The 21,858-nt window shown below is 35.3% G+C and overlaps 3 protein-coding genes across 4 annotated transcripts; 1 reads left to right on the top strand and 2 right to left on the bottom strand.

The window, feature by feature from the left end:
- Positions 1-8,378: 8,378 nt before the first annotated feature.
- Positions 8,379-10,224, bottom strand: LOC125058705. 2 transcript variants are annotated; one of them, XM_047662845.1, is made up of 3 exons: positions 10,005-10,224; positions 9,331-9,926; positions 8,379-9,160 (listed from the first exon to the last, which is right to left on the bottom strand). In XM_047662845.1, the coding sequence occupies exons 2-3, from the start codon at positions 9,914-9,916 to the stop codon at positions 8,712-8,714; spliced, it is 1,035 nt and encodes a 344-aa protein (XP_047518801.1). In that variant the 5' UTR covers positions 9,917-9,926; positions 10,005-10,224; the 3' UTR covers positions 8,379-8,711. The 2 variants fall into 2 exon arrangements, with proteins under 2 accessions (XP_047518801.1, XP_047518802.1); XM_047662846.1 differs by having other exon boundaries at positions 9,331-10,224.
- A 5,270-nt stretch (positions 10,225-15,494) lies between these two features.
- Positions 15,495-17,537, bottom strand: LOC125058703. Its single transcript, XM_047662843.1, has one exon. The coding sequence runs from the start codon at positions 17,419-17,421 to the stop codon at positions 16,345-16,347; it is 1,077 nt and encodes a 358-aa protein (XP_047518799.1). The 5' UTR covers positions 17,422-17,537; the 3' UTR covers positions 15,495-16,344.
- A 1,321-nt stretch (positions 17,538-18,858) lies between these two features.
- On the top strand, positions 18,859-19,427 carry LOC125058713 (NADH-ubiquinone oxidoreductase chain 5-like; the record flags this gene model as incomplete). The annotated part of the gene is given in 2 exon segments (XM_047662855.1): positions 18,859-19,372; positions 19,375-19,427. Coding segments are annotated over 2 exon segments (567 nt in total), but the record flags the coding sequence as incomplete, so codon positions are not given.
- Between the last annotated feature and the right edge of the window lie 2,431 nt (positions 19,428-21,858).

Here is a 21,858-nt window from a genome sequence, read left to right on the forward strand (position 1 = left end):
TAAACATCCAATTGGTTAAATAAAGAATGTAACCAATTATTGACTGGTGCCACTACATTAGCTGCATTAACTGCAGAACCGTCTTGATTTTTAATTTGAGCCTTGAGATGGAGTAGTGTATGCGAAAGGTCTATGTAGTCATCTCCTGTACCAGGTACTTGGAATTCGATAGGTCCATCATCACTTAATGAAGAAATTGGTTTGTAATGTATCCAGTGTCCATATTCGATACTTGTTTGTGTGGAAGGAAGAGCAAACAGATCCAATTCAGATTTAACGCACTCACATGAATGATTACACAGGCCTACAAAAAAAAATTTTTTTTTTGGTGCAGCTATTGTACATATTGTCGATAAAATAGGTTATGTACAATAAATTGACATATGTAATTTTAACTCATCAGCTCTAGTTGACCCACTACCCTTATTTTATTTTTTTTCCCGCCTTGGTCGTAAATAGTGATTATTACATTCATATCGATAAAGTTTCTGTTACTAATTCAATATGACTAGTACGTCCAGATGTTGTGTTAACGATTCTGATACTTTTTGCTATGTTTGTAGTCAATACATACTGAAAGATCAGCGTATAACGATGACAAACACTGTGAATCGTTTGTATTTTGCTTATTTCGTTATTGAAATTCAGCACCAATATAAAGTGTGGGTGCCACATGATGTGTGCACAATATGCGTTGAGCGTCTACGACAGTGGGAGAAAGGCTCACGTAAGTCTTTAAAGTTTGGAATGCCTATGACATGGCGAGAACAAAAAAAACATTATGGCGACTGTTACTTTTGTATGACAAATATAGTGGGCAACAACAAAAAAAATCTATATCTATATAAAGAAATGGAAATACCCTAAATTTCCCTCAGCACAATGACCTATTCTTCATCCAGAAAATGTTCCAGTACCAGCTTTTCACCAGGTAGTGCAGCAATCTCAGGAGGATCAATCTGAAATACCTTATTCTTCCCAAATAGATGACGAATTTGAATACTGCGGGAAATCATCAAATCCTAACCCATTTTAAGAGAATGAGCTGAATGACCTCATCAAAGAATTAGGGCTTTCGATAGAACGTGCTGAGTTACTAGCTTCAAGATTAAAAGAAAAAAAATGCCTTTCTTCAGACATTCGAGTGTGTACATATCGTACGAGAGAACAAAACTTATTGCAGTTCTTTTCGTCTAAAGAAATAGTTGTATATTGCTGTATTGTCAGTGGTTTGCTGACATTCATGAGTTTGCCGTTTTATCAGTCCAATGAAAACTACTACAATAAATAAATAAACGAAGTATGAAAGCAGTTCTCCTAAAATGTGTAAAGAAATGTTAAAAATTAACCCTTGGTTTCAAGAGAAAAAATCATTCTTCACAAAAATTTCCTGGTTTAAGTACTGAAAAACTAAAAGCAGGTTTCTTTGATGAAAATACGTCAATTAATAAAAGATACTACAAAATTTGAGACTTCTATGAATTATGTAGTACGGCTTGCGTGGAAATCTTTTGTAGCAGTTGTATAGAATTTTCTCGGAAATCATAAGGCTGTGACAACTATGTAAAATTAGTAGAAGATATGCTGGTTCGATTCAACGATTTAGGCTGTAATATGAGTATGAAGTTTTCACTATCTCAACAGTAATCTAGATCAATTCCAACACAATTTAGGAGACCTAAGCGAAGAACAAGGAGAACGAGATTACCGAGACATAAAAACAATGGAGAACAGATACCAAGGAAGATGGGACACTCATATGATGGCCGACTACTGTAGGGGAATCATGCGAGATTGCCCAAGTCAATTTAATTCGAGAAAATCGCTCAAAAGACCATTTCTTGATGTTTAATGCCATAAAAATATATATTTATTGTAAAAAATGTTTTTTTTATGTATCTCGAAAACTAGAGCTGATAGAAAAAAACTAATTACATTTTTGATTTCACCATGTAAGACATGCTTATAATCAGGTCTAAAATCCCCGGCACCAAAATGGTTGTAGGCCAGTGTTATGAATAAATGACATTATGATTAGTTTGAAAATATATCCTTGGAAATATTAATATTTTTGTTCCTTGTTTTCTTTGAAGCGCCTTTCACTTTGAGGGGTGAAACTCGAATGAGCTCATTACAATATTTTCGTCTCTTATTAACACCCGATCCAGTCATAAGTTTATCAATTTTTGTATCAACTTTGCGTTTAAGGTTAGAACTAGCCTCTTTCAATCGATTTTTAATGGATTCTTTAATAGGACGACTAGCTACAACATCTGACAAAAGCCCAATACCGCTGTTAAGTGCTTCTTTTCCAATCACCTTAGCACCACTAGTGAGTAAAGGTAGCACACTTCGAAATAACCCCCCAAGAAAACTGCCGATACCATGACCACGTTGATGTAAGGCTCCTTTGTAGATTACATTTATACCAGACCCAGCTTGTTGCGAATAATAATGTTCATAAGGACATATAAAAGTTTCTTGAGGTGTATACATTTTAAAAAGGAAATATAGATTATATTTTTTTAAAATGAAGTTTCACACACGATGTACCGTATTGAAATGGTACCGCATTTCCCGTGGTTGTTCTTATATCTATCTCAATAACATCAAATTCTCTTCTCATTACCGGTAAATAATGTGGTGGTGAAAATATATGCATTTTATTTGAACCATATATGTATTTAGCAGGATCTAAGGGTATAATTCTCAATAGGGGTGTCATGACATCACCAACAATTTGTGGTTCTATAATATCGCAATACACAAATAATTGTGATGTAGATGTAGATTAGCAGGGCGTTTACCGATATTATGATTTACTAAATTGGTATCTGGCTCAAATCCAAGTTGAAAGCTCAAATTAGGTGATAGAGATAGTGAAATTATTGATGGATCCTTTACTGCAACAGAGACAAACTTTGACACGGTGTCCTGACGAAAACTAACTTTCTCTTTCGAATTTAAAGCAATAAGAATATTTTGTATATTATCATAGTTGGTGGCTGGTATATGGTTCTTATACATTAGTGTGGTCTCTTCGTTATTGATGGTAGTTTTTTTACTTATGTATATGATATTTTCATGTTCTTGCACGGAGAACATAGTAGAGGGATATTGAAACTCAACTATACCTACCATCCATTCTCCTTCTAATGTAATGGCTTTAGGTAGTTTTGTAGAAAAATTTGATGTCATATTTCCCGGGAAATATTGTGTGGAACTATTGCTGAGTAAAGTTAAATACACCTATATTTATACTCAAAAATCCAAATCCAAGTATGTACTTTAAAAACAATTATTTATTAATGAAACAAATCCAGAACCCAAAGGCTATGTTTAGTGCTAAAGTGTAGTCAGCAGCAATAACTATCTTTTGATTGCTTCTATGTTTATTAAATAAGTTATGGCAATGTCATTTCCAACATTTAATTAATCAATAAATTTTTTCGATGCAGTCTTGATCATGTCTTGTCTCCAGCAGAGATAAGTCGAACAGAAAACGATAAATAAGTTAAGATAGGTAAATTTTGTTATACCTATATTTGTATTTTTCTACTATACTAAAATTATAAATCTAATAATTTCAGAGATCCCCAAATGTTCAAAATTTCTGATAGAAAAATACATTCTGCCTTTGAAGAAGAAGAATATTACATTTGTATCATACGACAAGGCCCCTGGATATAAAAAGACACAATAGTGCAGACATTTTGAAATTATTGAATTTCGACTACTTATTCTTCAATTTATAATAAATGATAACACAGTACAATTTCAGTTCCTATATTTTTATAAAATATATTGATATAACAATAAGGTTTTGGATAAAAACATTATTCTGCTTTACACAAGTATGAAATACCATCATTACATACATGATGGTTTAAGTACTTATTAAGCTTTTTTAAATTTATCGTTCATAACTATTACTTTTTACAAACTAATTAGAAAATATATTAAAATAAATATATTTGTCTACAAAATAAAGTAGATGTTATTGATTAGCTCTATGTGAGGCTGGGTTTTAATTAGTTTTTATTATACTTAAGTTTGTTTTACTGAAAGTTATTTTGTAGTGTGTTAAAAGTTTACTATAATCATTAAATTAAATGTGTAAGTTATTATATTGTTCTTTTATTCACCTATAAAGTAACATGGCTTATATATTTTTCATTTCGGCTTAGCTATGTATTTAACTCAGTTACTACGTTTTCTATAGGCAGTCATTAAATAAGTGATAGATTTAATTAATCATTTTATTAATATAACAATATTATTAGATTAAAAAAAAAATTATTATGAAGTACACAATTATCTTAAACACGGTAATACAATTTTTCATATAAAAATCATAGTTGTCCAAACTGCATTCAAAATAGATTTGTGGTCTCGGTTTAATATCTCTTCTTAACATTTCAATAATTAGTCATTTTCTTCCTCATTCTTGACAACTACCGCTGATGGCTGTAATACAATAATTATGTGTTAAAATTGTAAATAGGGAGATGTGGTAGGTCACTGTACTGACACAATAATATTGCGTAGCAAATAGCAATTGAATTATTGTAAAGTTAAGGAAAATAATAAAAAAAACTTGCATAAAACACACAAAAACTTTATGGGATATCTTTGTATTTCTAAGTATCTTAAAAACATGTTTGATAATATTATAATTAAGCCAAATATTATTTAAAGTTTTATGGTAACAAAGCTTAGTAATTTCGCACACAGTTATTGATTCAGTACTATAAATAAAAAAAAATCTTGAGCAAATCTAAGTATGTACTTTATATACAATTATTTATTAATGAAACAAATCCAAGACCCATAAAGGGTATGTTTAGTGCTAAAGTGTAGTGCTGACTACAATATAATAACAACTAAAATAGATTAACTATCTTTTGATGGCTTCTATGTTTATTAAATAAGTTATGGCAATGTCATTTCCAACATTTAAAATTAACGTTGATCACTTGAAATGGTATGAATTTCAGCAATTGAAAGCTTATATATTTGATCCAACATACCTAACATGATTATTTATACTTGTGTTCTGAAATCTGAACAATTAAATTAAATTCAACTTGATCAATTAAAATTAATACTTCTTATATTTCATGAATGGAATTTGAAGTTAGAAAACCTAAAAATATCTTTTATATTTGACATTTTTAACCAACAATTTAATTATTCTTTACAATGTCGCTTCGATTTAACCTTTGACTTCAAATTTGCCATCAAACAAACAAACTTTGTTAACTATTTTTCTAGACACTGCTTATTCCTATTTATTTACTATGATAGTTATTATATTTCTAAAATAGTTTTAATAGAATTCAGTGTTTAAGAGTGTTAGTAAAAACATAGGTAATATTGTTGTTGTGTGTTTGACCTCTGAATCACTTAAAAAGGTTGCAATAGTAGTTTCGTGGCATCTAAAAAGTACCAACACTTGCACTTACACTTAAATGAATAAATATATATACACAAATTTTTCTTCTTTATAGATAGGTACCCTTTTATTTTATAATTACTCAACAAAATATTGAAAACATTGGCATTCACCTTTAGTAATATTTTGAAAATTTAAGATACCTATCCATCCTGTTTAGTTTGAATCCTTAGACCATTTGCTGAGAGAATCACTTTTAGCGTGACATAATAATCTTTTTGTTAAGATAATATTCTTAAATTTTGTACAATATATCCAGATGTTAGGTATCCCTTGTTTCGTGCTGAAACATAATTAATATTTTTAAGTTTCTGTCGCTCATATACACCACGGCTGGTCAGTTGTCGGGTAAATACGAAATATAAACTCTTAATTGGAAGTTATAAACAAAATACGTAACTTACGATTTACTAATAAATAAACTCACTACTTACCTTTAAAAGGCCCCATTGCCAGATGGGTTTTAATAATTTTCCTCGCTGTTCTATTATTTTCTATCAGATAAATCATTTTTGAGATATTTTCACAGTTTATCTTTTTTTTAATATTCTTATTTCAAACGTCGACCATTTTGTTTTATTAAAAATATTTTGCTTATGTATGATGAAAATTTTGACAATTAACTCTTTTTATAAATAAAATGAGTCAATTGTTATGATATTAATAGACAACAACTCACTAGGTTCACTCCCTCCACTTATCAAGACGTAATGTAAAATTTCTTAACAGAATACCATGAGATTCCAAAAATTACGTCAGTGACGAAGGGAGCGCTGTTAGTGCGTAGTGGACTCACGGATTAACAGTGAGTTACAGAATCGCAGGGCTGTATAGTGCTCCCACTGTTCAAAAATTCGTTCCGCTATGGACTGCCAGTATACAGCCGCAGCGTCCTAGGGAAATATATGACGTCACAAATCCCCGCTATACTTCTACTACGAGCACTGGCGTTTTCGAGGTAAGGTACTCGCAGTGCTTTGATCACGTGATCAATCAAAACCACTTGAATGCCTAACGGCTGATATAACTTACAGTTTAATAACAAACATTTCAAATTCTAACTTACTTTCTTTGTAGTATTAATTCAATTGACAGTTAATATTAATATAGATTTTTTTAATGCGATAATACTCCAATAATAGTTTTTCTTGTTGAATTGAAAAACTTTGATGCACTCATTTGAAAACTGTGTCGAAAAACGAAGCTGCCTAGTATACTGGACTGTGTTCCGTTTTAAATTGTAACCAGTATAGCTGGCTATAGAGAAACGGTTTCACAGTATACTAAATTGACGGTACTCTGTACAGTGGTCGCAGTGTATATCGGAACATACCCTAGGTTACCTCCCTCCACTTATCAAGACGTAATGTAAAATTTCTTAACAGAATACCATGAGATTCCAAAAATTACGTCAGTGACGAAGGGAGCGCTGTTAGTGCGTAGTGGACTCACGGATTAACAGTGAGTTACAGAATCGCAGGGCTGCAGAGAAAGTTGCATTATCTGTATTTATTTCCCCGGAGTTGGTATCAACTAAAAGATGGAGGGTTTTGACAAAAATTGCTCACGGTGTCTCTATTTTCGCGGATTGTGTTTCTTTTTGAGATTTTAATTTGTATATTATTGGATCCCAGGTGTTTGACAATTTTAGGCCGTCTTCTCTATTGAAATTGGGGTGTTTTTTGATTTCAATGGCTTCGCGTACCAATCTTGGGAAGAATCTTTTCTCTTTCGCAAGTACTTTCGGTTGGTCAAAGCGTATGTAGTGATTGGGCCTATCTAGTATGTGTTCACAGACTGCTGATTTTGTGTGTCGTCTATGTCTTATGTCTGCAATGTGTTCTTTGAGTCTGCTGGACATATTGCGTTTAGTTTGCCCTATGTAAGACAGGCCACAGTCGCAATCCAGTTTGTATATACCTGCATCTTGCAATGGGGTGTTACTTTTGATTGGTCTTAGGAATTGCTGAATCTTCTTGTGCGGCTTGAAAATTGTATGAATAGAAGCTCGTTTTAGGATCCGGCTAATTCTATCTGTAACTCCCTTTACATATGGCAATTAGGCTGGCTTTTTGCGTCTAGGCGTTTGTGTCTTGTTTTTGTTTTTGTGATGTAGCCGGGGGATGCGCAGCTTGTTTCGGTGTAGCACCTGTTTGACATGCTGTAGTTCCTCCTCGAGGTGGGCATCATCACAAAGACGTTGGGCTCTCTGAAACAAACATTTACCGACAGAAAGCAGTTGTGAAGGGTGGTGGTGGGATTCACCATTGAGGTACCTATCTGTGTGGGTTGCCTTCCTGTGTATTGTGTGACCTAGTGTGCCATCTGCTTTGCGTATAATTAAAATGTCTAAAAAGGGCAGACAGTTGTTGTTTTCTTGTTCAACAGTAAATTTAATGTTCTTGTGTATTGAATTTAAATGTGCTAGAAATGCAGATATTTTGTCATTGGGGAGTACTACAAATGTGTCATCGACATATCTCTTGTACAGTCGAGGTTTAACCGGGGTATTGGCCAGAGCTCTCTCCTCAAAGTCCTCCATGAAGATGTCAGCGACTATAGGTGACACTGGAGAACCCATGGCTACTCCATCAACCTGCACATAGAACTCATCTTTCCACATTAAGTATCCTGATGTGAGACAGTGTTTTACAATATCTACATAATCTGGTGACATGTTCTGTTCCCTAAGTCTTTTTGCAATGATATCTAGGCAGTCATTTAGTGGTAAGTTTGTAAATAGTGACTCAATGTCAAAACTCACCATGGTTTCATTGTGGAGTAATTTGAGATCTCTCAATGTTTCCACAAAATGGTAAGAGTCCTTAACATGAGCACTAGTGTGCCCCCTGAGAGGGGATAATATTGACACTAAGTGTTTGGCTAATTTGTATGTGGGTGAGTCGATATGACTGACTATGGGGGTAACGGTTTTGAATACCATCGCACTTTTTTGACGATACTAATTATTTAGGAGTCTCGGAGGACCTTCATTGGAACACCTCCAAGTGAGTTTTGCTCCGGAAACGCGTCAAAAAAAACGCGTTTTTTTTTTTTTTTTTTTCACCTGGGGAAACCCGATTACGGGCCCCCGCGCCTGGGCAAGTGTGATTGGCGCGGGGAGTGTGGGGATCAAGGTCGTAAAATGCGATGGTCCCCATACCCACTAAAACCACCAGGGCCCAATACATAGCCATAGCACGTGTAGAGCAGTAAACAAAAGCAAAATAAGCAATATAGCAAAATAAAAAATCGGTCAGTCAGTGTTTAATTTATAGACATATTTGACAGCTTTAATTAGCTCCAAAAATGGGTCTTTTTTATGTTTTGTATTGTTTCGCCGCCACAAATATTCATAGACATGATCTGAAAAATTTTCAGAGTTATTATAATTATCCTTTTTAAAAAATCTTTTTACTGCCCTCCACTGTGACTCAATCCTTTGCGTATGGGTTCCATCTTCAGCCACAAACGGGTTTTCAGGGTCTGAATGATTCACTTTTTGATGTATGTACCCATGGTCTGCCAGACAATCGTATGCTTTCCAGAAGTCAGTATGAATGATAGTACCAACTTCAACATGTTTTTGAATGAGAGGAAGTAATATATCAGCTGATCGAATATTATTTGGGCACACTTCCAATCTTAGGTCTTCAGATTTGTCTTCGATCATACCAAGGACCCAATAGCCCTCAATATGTCGTCCTACAACAATTAAAGAATTAGTTAATAAGCTTAATGAGTTAAATAAATTTTGTAGATGTGATAATAATAGGGTTATTGGACAGCTCTGGTTTTTAAATTACACTCTAGGAGTAAAACAGACTAATAACACATATAGTAAATATTAATTAATAGTGCTATAAAATAATTACCTCGATTATATTTTCTTTTCCCAAATTTAGATTCATCAATCTGGACTATCTTCCCTGGGCCACCAATCTTTCCTACCGCTTGAGTTTTATCCATTTGATATATAACTATAGTTTCCCTACAATAACTATACCAATCACATATAGTAACTCGGCTTAAGGATTTAAGTCTATCATCTTTATATGGATCTTCACGCATGGTTGTAAGATAGCTCCAATTTTGCGAAAACGCATATAATAAATAGAAAACATGAACTAATTCTATTTTAATATTTTCGAAAAATGTTCCTTTATTTCTAGGAACTTTAGTTTTTGATCTGCAATTTCCTTTCGTGCAACACCATGAACCAAATGTTTTATTCGTCGATTTAGCAATTTTCATGGGTTTACGATGTGTACTACATTGCTTTTGAGAATGCACTAAACCATTTTCTTCAGCGAATGCCACACACTGCTCATTGGTACCTAATTTTTTATATAATCTAATCAGATTCCACAATGAGACCACTTCCTCACTATTCAAGTCACGATTCACAACGGACCCATCGTCCTCAAAATCATTTTCACGAGTAGAACTTGTAGACGCCATCACTATAAATCTGAAAATGATCGCGAGAAATCAGTGTTGATTATGTATGTAAAGCCAAGTTTCAAAAAATGCAAATAAAATAACGCACTTTCACGTGAAAATAAAAAAGAAACGGATTTATAAAGTAAACTTTGCACTGTAAAACTAATTACCGCTAGTCTAGCATAAACCACATTCAAAATGGCCGATTAAGTTTATAAAATTAATAGGGATGTGAAAAATAATCGATTTTTTTTAAAGTGAAAATCGATTTTTGTATTCGATTTTAATATTAAAAATAATTGAAAATTCGGCGACCAAATATTCATATACTAACTCTAACCTAACCAATCTAAATAATATTTGTTTTTGTGGACAGCTCCGATCTAAATAGAAATTGTTTATTCAAGCCTCGGCTTCTCGGCGTCCTGGTCGCCTTCGGCGACCAAATATTCATATACTAACTCTAACCTAACCAATCTAAATAATATTTTTTTTTGTGGACAGCTCCGATCTAAATAGTAATTGTTTATTCAAGCCTCGGCTTCTCGGCGTCCTGGTCGCCTTCGGCGACCAAATATTCATATACTAACTCTAACCTAACCAATCTAAATAATATTTGTTTTTGTGGACAGCTCCGATCTAAATAGTAAGTGTTTATTCAAGCCTCGGCTTCTCGGCGTCCTGGTCGCCTTCGGCGACCAAATATTCATATACTAACTCTAACCTAACCAATCTAAATAATATTTTTTTTTGTGGACAGCTCCGATCTAAATAGTAATTGTTTATTCAAGCCTCGGCTTCTCGGCGTCCTGGTCGCCTTCGGCGACCAAATATTCATATACTAACTCTAACCTAACCAATCTAAATAATATTTGTTTTTGTGGACAGCTCCGATCTAAATAGTAAGTGTTTATTCAAGCCTCGGCTTCTCGGCGTCATGGTCGCCTTCGGCGACCAAATATTCATATACTAACTCTAACCTAACCAATCTAAATAATATTTGTTTTTGTGGACAGCTCCGATCTAAATAGTAATTATTTATTCAAGCCTCGGCTTCTCGGCGTCCTGGTCGCCTTCGGCGACCAAATATTCATATACTAACTCTAACCTAACCAATCTAAATAATATTTTTTTTTGTGGACAGCTCCGATCTAAATAGTAATTGTTTATTCAAGCCTCGGCTTCTCGGCGTCCTGGTCGCCTTCGGCGACCAAATATTCATATACTAACTCTAACCTAACCAATCTAAATAATATTTGTTTTTGTGGACAGCTCCGATCTAAATAGTAAGTGTTTATTCAAGCCTCGGCTTCTCGGCGTCCTGGTCGCCTTCGGCGACCAAATATTCATATACTAACTCTAACCTAACCAATCTAAATAATATTTGTTTTTGTGGACAGCTCCGATCTAAATAGTAATTGTTTATTCAAGCCTCGGCTTCTCGGCGTCCTGGTCGCCTTCGGCGACCAAATATTCATATACTAACTCTAACCTAACCAATCTAAATAAAATTTTTTTTGTGGACAGCTCCGGCGCTACGGGAAATGCAGCCCCTCCACCCTTGCGTACCAAAGCACAGGCATTTTATTCAAGCCTCCGCAACCTCGGCTTTTTGGTCGCCTTCGGCGACCAGCCTCAGCCGCTACAGCTTTCATAATGCCTGTGCTTTGTTACAGCGGGTGGGGGCTGCTCTTCCTCCGCGCCTCCGATTATTTATATACACTCTAGGGGTAAGACAGACAAGACCACGTGGATAGTGGGGTGCTCTGATTCGGTTTTGGGTACTTTTTGGATATTAAAGTAAACACTTTATTCTAGTAAAAATTAAATAATATAGAAAGTTGCAAACAATGAAATACAAGTACTAATTAGAAAATACAGACGAGTAGGTATCGATAATTTCAAAAAATTTCGGAACCCTATAATCTATCAACACGAAATTAGGTTAATTTCAATGTTGATTATTCTATAACTTTAAATTTCAAAAATGAGGAAATAATCGATAAATAAATAAAACGATTATTAACAATCGATAAATTAAAAACACGATTTTTTTAAGTGAACGTCACATCACTTATAACCAATAGAAAAGTAGAAAATGGCGGATTGTTTACAAATTTTAATACATTACACAAAACTTTAAATTTTTTATAAAAATATTAAGACGCGTTTCCGGAGCAAAACTCACTTGGAGGTGTTCCAATGAAGGTCCCCCGGACACTCCTAGATAATTAGTATCGTCAAAAACGTGAGGTGGTATTTAACACCCAACCCACTATGGGTCTTAAAGGATTGTTGTGTTTGTGTATTTTTGGCAGTCCATACATTTTTGGAGGTTTTACGCAGGCTGTTGTTAAAGATTTGACGTCTAATGACAGTGTTTCAGAATATTTAGTAAAAGAGGCTAGATGTTTGTTTTATTACCTTATTTGTGGGATCTTTATCGACTTTTTTGTAGGTATTGACATCGTTTAAGAGGAGAGCCATCTTGCTTTCGTATTCCGACGTATCCATAACAACGGTTGCATTCCCTTTTTTTTTTTTTTTTTTTTAATGGCTTTTATTTGTGCCAACTGGGCACAAGGTACTTCGCCAGTGTCGTGTAGATGGAGAAGGCACGATGGAGATTGATCGGTGAAAATAATAATTAAGTTAATTTTGAATATGCACCTAAACAAAAACAAAATAGTTGCAATTCGATTGTTAGTATTAAGACGGCACAGACAACACAAATATGAGTGAGTAATAATAACATTATTAAATACTGTTTCCTCTTTATAATAATTTTTATATATATATTACACTTTAATTTTATTGCTTTCTATATATTTACATAAAAATCTACAATATGGACTAAACACAAACATTAACAAACATTTAACACTTAAAGGACGGGGGACTTTACGGGGAAGAATGTCATAGAGAGGATAGGTTAGTTTGGGACAATTAAATAGAATGTGAGATACAGTGCCTTCATCCAAGCCACACTCACAGATAGAGTGATCCCTTATCCGGAGCTTGGCTAGATGAACAGGGGTGCAAGCATGACCAAGACGAAGACGTGTGATTGTGGATGTAATCCAGCGATTTGCATTCCGATAATGACAAAACCAGGGTTGTCTTGGTAAGTTTGGTTGGATGGAAGCATAAAACTTACCCCTAACCGATTTGGAGTCATTCCAAAATGTCTTCCAGGTTCTGTCCAGATATGTCTTTGCAAGAGTACAAAGATCCTGTGCTGAATTTTCAAAATGATCTAGAGAACCTGACTCAACAGCTGATTTGGCACATGAATCAGCAGTCTCGTTTCCAGGGATACCTGAGTGGCTAGGAATCCAAACTAGTATGATAGACAATCCTTTTTGATTACAAGAGAGCAGAGTCTCCCTGATTTTTAGAATAATGGGAAAACGTGATTTGCTGCGAAATGGGTTTTCTTTAATGGACATTAAACAACTAAAAGAGTCTGTCAAAATAGCTGTCTGTTGTATGTTATGGGAGTGTGCAAACAGGATTGCTTCCAATAGAGCAGTGGCCTCTCCTGTGAACACTGAAGATTCGGGAGGACATTTAAATTTCAGGATAATTCTATACCGAGGAACCCAACAGGCAGCACCAACACAGCCGTCTGGAGACAGCTTTGATGCGTCAGTGTAAATAAGAAGATGATTTGGCCAATTTTGATTAATATAGCTTTGTAATTTGATGTTGGTATCTGGGGCTCCTTTGATCAGACCAAGGTCTGTGATGATGGGAGGTTTGTATACCAGGGCTTTATAAGAAGTAGAATACAGGGGATTTATTGGAAAAGATATCAGGGGGTTAAGGAGGCTGGTGAACTTTAGATAACTATCTAGCAGATAGGAAGAGGAGTTGCGGGTACAAGGAGAATGTGATAGTTGGGATAATCGATGCCAAAGAGGGTGGGATGATAGCTGTAACATCTTGCTAACAAAGCGGTCACATAAATACTGCCGGCGGATGTGTAGAGGAGGATCAACACACTCAACCTGCAAAGCATTAGTGGGGGAGGATTTCATTGCACCTAGAATGATTCTAAGGCACCTATATTGAATTTTGTTTAGTTTCTCAGCAGCTGATTTGTTAAAGGGATCCAGAACAAACATACAGTAATCCATATGACTACGTACTAATGCATTATACAATAACTTTAAAGAATAGGGGTGAGCGCCCCACCAAACTCCCGCTACTGCTCTTAGTACGTTAATACCTTTTTCGCATTTTTTGATAATGTGTTCAGAATGGGCAATTCCGTTCAGCCGGTTGTCTAAATAAATACCTAAAAATTTTGCTTTATCTGTCAGGTTGATTGCTTGATTTTCAAATGAAATGAGTAGAGTGGGAATCTCTTCCTTGTAAACACCACTGCCTGAGATTTGCCCACTGACAGGGACAAGCCGTGGTCAGACAACCACTGGCTTAGATAATACAAAGCAGAATTGATACGACAGGATACTTCCCCTATACTGCCTGAGCTGTGATAGAGGACAATATCATCAGCATATTGTAAAATATTGCAAAAACTGGTAACAGACAGTTCGAAGTCATGGGTATAAATGCTATAGAGCAGAGGGCTGAGAACTGAGCCTTGAGGGAGACCTTTCCAGACTAGTCTAGGGAGAAGAGAGGTATTCTGATGCTTTATTAAAATAGATCTGCTAAATAGCAGATTACATATGAGATGTACCATCCTCGAAGAAACACTCAGCTTAAGCAGTTTCTGCCTGAGCGCTGGAAGTAGGACACTGTCATATGCAGAAGCAATATCAAGAAACACACCCACAAGGTACTCTCCTTTTGTAAAGGCTAGGCGAATGTCTGTTGTCAGTATACTGAGGCTGTCTGTGGTACTCATACCCTTCCGGAACCCAAATTGGGATGAGGGGAGAATATTTCTACTTTCCATTAACCATTCCAGTCGGTTTTTAAGAAGGTGTTCCGTTACTTTAGCTAAAGTAGATGACAAAGCTATGGGACGATAAGAATTTGAATCTGAAGGGTTTTTTCCAGGTTTGAGAATGGGAATGACTATTTGAGATGTCCAAGATGTCGGTATAATACCAGTTTCAAAACTTTTGTTGATTATTTTTAGATAGTAAAGTTTAGATTTGTCATTTAGTCTAGTCAGGAAGGAATATGGAACGCCATCTTCCCCTGGAGTTGAATCTTTGAGACCATTAAGAGCGATTTGAAGCTCAGAGAAAGAAAAGGGAGCATCCATTTCATTGTTAGCCGGAGCTGGCGTAGAACTTAGAAATGAGTCCACATAGGGAGCGAAAGGTGGAGCCAGTTTATCCGCAAAGTTGTTAAGCCAGTCAGAAGGGTTATTTGAAGAAGGATTAACATGGTTCAGGGAACGACGGAATCTCCTCACATTAGACCACACAATAGAGGATGGAGAACGAAGGCTAAGGGATTCGCAAAATTGTATCCAACTACATCTTTTTTTCCTGGATACCAACCTTTTAATTTTAGCATCAAGCTTCTGGTAATTAATAAAGTTCTCCTGTGACATACTGGCTGAGTAGGATTTCTCTGCAGCCATTCTTTTACCAAACAAATCGCTGCATTCATCATCCCACCAGGGAGAAAGCAGCTGATTTTTAGGAGAGTGCTTTTTGGGGATCTGGGAATCGGCCGAAGATATGAGAGAATTTAAAAAAAGATCATAGCAAGACAAGACATTTTCTTCGCATTCCAAATCAGGCAGAGTGTCAACCATGCAATCAACGGATTGGGCATAATCTTTCCAGTTTGCTTTTTTGAGTTTATATTTTAAAAGGGGGTTGTGGTAAGAGGGGGGTAAGGATTTGTTATTTAATGAAATAATTACAGGAAAATGATCACTGCCATAGGTGAACTCAAGGGCGTTCCAAGTTAGTTGCGAGGCTAGGTTAGGGGAACAGAGGGTGAGATCCACTGCAGATTTGGGATTCTGATTAGGGTATACCCTGCGAGTTGGAGAGCCATCATTGAGGATGCAGAGATTGACATCGTCGAGTAAGTCAATCAGCAGTGGAGCAAACCTATCACTAGCATGGCACCCCCACATAGTGTGATGGGTGTTAAAGTCACCCATGGCTATGATAGGGCTGGGAAGGGATGATAAAATTGATTGTATCTCAGGAAGAAGAGAAGGGTGAGGAATATACAAAGATACAAAAGAAATGTCTAAGGTACGAACAGCAACAGCATTAATCTGATCGCTGTGGGTAGGAAGAGGAATTTGGGAGAATGGGAGGGAATGCCGTACAAAGACAGCACTGCCCGCATACCCATCATTCCTGTCATCCCGCAGACAGGAAAAGCCAGGCACCCGAAATCGGGAACCAGGTCTCAGCCATGTCTCCGAGATGGCAACAATCGTGGGTTTATGGAGGTTTATGAGGGAAATTAATTCATGTTTTTTTGAACGTAAGCTTTTACTATTCCATTGAATTAGGGTTATTGGGTCCGTTTTGTAGTAATTTAAAAAGTTGGGATAGGTTTTTGGCAACGTTGGGCGGTAGGGGGATTTCGCTACATGGAGCGACAATACTTAGAAGAAATTCAGAAATAAATTCTAACATTTTGCCCTGAGAGGGAAGGGTGTCAACATTATTGTTGAGAGCACAACCATTTGGGAGGGATGAGGAGCTCTCACCAACAATAGTCTGGTGAGCTGTTCTATCGTACCCCTTTGCTAGAGGAGCTTGGGGACGAGGGGAGCGATAAATTGTTTGGCGATAGGAAGCATTGGTAGGAGTTTGGGCTTTTTGAGTAGATTTTAGAGAATAGGCAGGAGGGGTAAACATTTCTTTTGTTATCTCAGCATATGAACGTTGGACAGGAGGAAACTTAATTGCTGCTTCAACGTATGAGATGTTGTCCTGGGACATCACCATTTTTATGGATTGCTGTCGAATAAATTCTGGACAGCCCTTGTCAGAAGCAAAATGTTTACCTGAGCAATGTAAACATGTGGATGTTTCTAAGGTGACTTCACACGTATCACCTGTATGGGGCTGAGCACACCTGTAACATCTGGGCTTAGATCGGCAGATCGATTTGATATATCCAAAACGGCAGCAGTTCAGGCACTGTATGGTTGGGAGTTTGTAGGTTTCGACAGGGAGGGAAGTGTGGTAGGAGTAAACCTTGGCAGGGAGCATTTGCCCCCTGAAGGTAAGGACGACAGATTGGGTAGGCACCCAGGTGGTGACACCCTCAGTAATTGTTTTTCGGTTCAGTCGCCTTGATTTTAATACTTCACCACATCCAGGAGGAAGCTCTAATGAAATTACGAGTTCGTCCATTGACCAGTCCACCGGTACACCTCTGACCAACCCCATTCTGGTAATGTTATAAGTGGGGATAATAGCTTTAAACTTGCACATACTAAGAACCGGGTTGACCAGAAAGTTGTTGGCAGCTTCAGCAAAAGAGAACTCAACGGTGATTTTATTACGGCCTACATTTTTTACACCATCGTGTATGATAGAACTAATTTTGTGCTTATGCATAAACTGGCCGAATGTAATAGCACGTAAAGAGGCTCCGGAAGATGGGTCTTCTACTTCACGGGAGACTTGGACAATGAACGGACCTTTATCTTCATTAGAGTAAGACCTAGGTCCATCGGAGAAAGAGGGGTGGACATAAAGGTGTTGTATAGACGGGTTCGCCTGAGCGGGATCCGTAATAGTTTTTTTAAAGGATGGTTCATTTCTCTCCTCTCCTTGTCGTTTGCGAGACGTAGAAGAGGTTCCCGGGTCAGGAGGCTCGGGGTCAGGATCTAGATCCATTTTACTAAAACTGCAGCAACTATATTAATTTAAATTTTATACTTTACCAGCACCAATAGGGTTAGTTTTATCTAAATAGCACAATAACAACTATTTCAGCTTAGGAAAATCACAGAAACACCGAGAAAAACACGGAAATCTCACTAACACGTGCGTCAACCAAAGCTAACGCGAGCGACCTCCTGCATTCCCTTTGTCAGCTCGGAGTACTACCAAATCTTCGTTCGCCTTTAGCTCCGCGAGAGCCTTTGTTTCAGCGAAGGTGAGGTTTCTTTTTGGCGGTTTGCTTGCTCGCAGTATGCACGAGATATCTTGCCGTATGGTTTCAGCCTCATCCTTTGGTATCGTATTTTTGAATATACATTCCTCTACGTAACTAACAATTTCTTCGTGAGGGATTTTTCGCGGTGCCGTTGCAAAATTAAGGCCTTTATTTAATACCTCAATGGTTTGTTTATCCAAATTTTGTTTCGACAGATTGATGACAGTGACGTTTTGACTACTATCGGGTGTGTCATTTAAAGTTGACAATTGTCTATTGATGTTCTGTGCTAGTTTTTCAAACTTTTTTATTTGTGTGACTAATGACTATGCAGTTATTGAACTTGTTGTGAGCCCGAGTGTTTAAGATGTTTATGCACTGCCTCCAATCTGTTTCCGATAATATCTCACGAAGTTCCTCCGTTTCATTTTGGATTTGAATGTTTAGTCGTTGATACTCTGTTCTATGTCCGGCGACAAGTTTAAATAACAATTTTCTACTTGCTGTTTCAAGAATACTGGCGCTCCCAACTATGTCCTTTCTTGGAGCCAATCGTACACAGTTGGGGATGATGTTGTGGTCTCTGCATCTTTTAAGAAAATTTATGGATGCTAGGAGACGAGATGCCTTTGTTTTCTTGAATTCCAGTCGTCTAATTTTGTTTGCATTTTCCAGTCCGTACTGTTGCACATAGTATTGTCTTTGGTTAACATAACCTTTACACATTTAAAGAAAAACGCTTTTTACCGGATTAAAGTTATGTATTATTATAAATTTACAACAATTTGACATAATTTTAATAATTATGTCAAATATAATTATAATTAGTAATTAGATTTTTAATTATTTTAGGGGCTATAACTAAAAGTGCTCAAATTCCTTTTAGAGCTTGACTTCCAGCCGCTATAGCTGCTCGTACTCCTGTTTCAGCTTTAGTTCATTCATCAACTTTAGTTACAGCTGGGGTTTATTTATTAATTCCTTTTAATTCTTTGTTAATTGGGACAGAATTTTTAAAAATGTTATTATTAGTTTCTGGTTTAACAATATTTATAGCTGGGATTTCAGCTGTTTATGAATTTGATTTAAAAAAATTTATTGCTTTATCAACTTTAAGTCAATTGGGATTAATAATAAGAATTTTAAGAATAGGATTTAGAGATTTAGCATTTTTTCATCTTTTAACTCATGCTATATTTAAAGCTTTATTATTTATATGTGCTGGGATAATTATTCATATATTAAATGATAATCAGGATATTCGTTATATAGGAGGTTTAAGAATTTATATTCCTATAACTTCCCTTTGTTTTAATATTTCTAATTTATCTTTATGTGGAATTCCATTTTTGTCTGGATTTTATTCTAAAGATTTAATTTTAGAAATAGTGAGAATACGTAATTTAAATTTTATTATTTTTCTACTGGATTAACTGTTTTTTATTCTATTTGTTTGTCTTTATATTTAAATGTGTAAAGGTTATGTTAATCAAAGACAATACTAAATCAATACTAATTAATATGATAAAATATTTGTGAAAAAACTGTGCCAACCTTCCTGAATGCTTCAATACAATTGAGGTTAACTATCCGTATGTATTATCGAGTATTATTGTTGATTAAAACTGAAACATGAACCATTATTCATTGCTTTTGTTTATTGCGTTTGTTACAGCAAATTTTTAGAAATATTCTACGACCCTATATATCAATAATTGAGAACAAAGATTTAAGCACGAATACTAATAAGGAGAAAATGAAGGCTTGGAGCGATATAACAGAGAAGTAAACATTTTAATAAGTACCTGCATCTCAAAAAAATGACCACATTATTTAACAAAACATGTAATTTTTCAGATTTAATCTAGCAAATATAAGGACAAGAGACAAAAAACAATTGATGAAAGAGTTGTCATCTTATCGCCGTGAAACATCAAAAACTGGAGGTGGAACAAAGCCACCATCACCTTCTCCAGACACAATGGATATGGCAGAGATGATACCACAACAGTTTTAAGTAGATTTCAATGAATTTGATTGTGATGGTGTCGAGGTAGGAATGCTAATTATAAATATGATGTATGGTGATGTTCAAGGTTCAACCTCTCAAGCATAAGTATATGCTCACAACAGTACTTTATTCCCCTACAGGGTAGTCAGAGATATTCTAATACCTCAGGACATCCATGTTGCACTTGTAGTACCGAAACTCTGTCCAGCCAGAAGTGAGCCCATTCCCACTTATAATGGACAGTGGGTATAATACACCTTAATACCTGAGTGCGAACCACTCACCATGATACTTAAATTAATAGATGTTATTTATATATTTCAGGATATTACAAATAAAATCATTTTGGAAACAATGATATCCCAAAAGCAAATAAAGCCAACAATGACAAGGTAATAAATCAGTTTTGACATAACTTGAATACTAAAAAAGCCAAACAAAGGTGTGCATAACATTGACAACATAACTTAACAATTTCATTATTTTGTAGGATTAAAGAAAGGTGAAAGAAAATCATGTCGAACTGAACAACAAGAATCCCCAAACAACTCCAAAGAAACCTACAAGGAAGACACCGGTATTATATTTAAATTATCTCTATCTCTAAATAGAATAAAATAAAGTTGCTATCCAGTTCTGTAGCATACAAATTATATTATTAACACATTTATATAATTATATTAATATAAATGTGTTAAAAATTTTATAATATGAATTATAAAAAAATTTAAGTTTTGCATGGACAGAGCTTAAACTAATATTCTCTTATTTGTTGCAGAAAGCAAGTAGTAGTTTTAGTTTTGGAGAAGCCTCGTAGATGCACAACCAAGTAATGATTAATTTAAAATTACAAACCGAAATTCTGATGAAGACATTAGAGTCACTTAAAAATAAATAGTATAATGAAATAAAAATGTTTTAAAGATAAATAGTGTTTTATTTGTTTAATGTAAGAGAATAATAATAAATATTTATTTATTAAATTTTTCAAATGTAAACTGAACTTTATTGACTTCAATGACTCCTTTTCCAGTCTTTGATTAGGTATTGAATTGTAATTAATTATTTGCATGCAATCAAAAACTATTTTTAATAATGCCAAACCCTTTTTTTTTAATTTATAAATAGAGTCATTTTCATGAAAGAAGTCCCGCGGAGATTTTTGGAACTAAACTTGACAGGTCGGTCATGTTGTCGTTCGTCGATGTTATCAAGTTCGTTTGTTGTGGTAGATTTTTGTGAGTTTTTAACTAGGTTGCCAAAAGTTGTAAAAAGTTCGGCTCGAGAAATGATATTGAAAGGGAAAGAGTTCTGTGAAGCGGAACAAAAGAATCAAGGTGTTTTAATACCACTAAACAATGTTCGGAAATCGGAAGAGATTAGAGAGTGGCCGCCATAACAGGTACTTTTTAGAGTTGCCACATAATAATTTTTTGCTGTATTGATGGGACTTTTATGATATAAATTCTTTTTTGCGACACAATCGAACAAATACATAACGAAAGAAACTAGGTAACTGAAATTAAAACATATATATTAAATAGTACATAAGCATTATAAACTTTAAGTTACTATTATTTTTACAGGTGTGTCAGAGAGAACTGTAATATGAATTACAAAAGAAGGTATAACTGCGGCGAGTACTTCGAAAAAATTTGTCACCCCGGGTAAGAGTCGCCCGCATCCGAAATAGTATCAATATAAAAAAGAACAATTGTATAATTATATATAGTAATTGTAAGGCTTATGGCAATAAAATTTTTTGGTGAGATGAACCAGAGAAAATCATTAAATTTATACATTTTATTTATTAAATCTTATATATCAAAATCCATATTATAATCTACGCACTCGATTAGATCACAAATTATTTAGGTTGTAC

The sequence above is a fragment of the Pieris napi genome, chromosome 18 (genome assembly GCF_905475465.1).
Source record: "Pieris napi chromosome 18, ilPieNapi1.2, whole genome shotgun sequence".
Lineage (NCBI taxonomy): Eukaryota > Metazoa > Arthropoda > Insecta > Lepidoptera > Pieridae > Pieris > Pieris napi.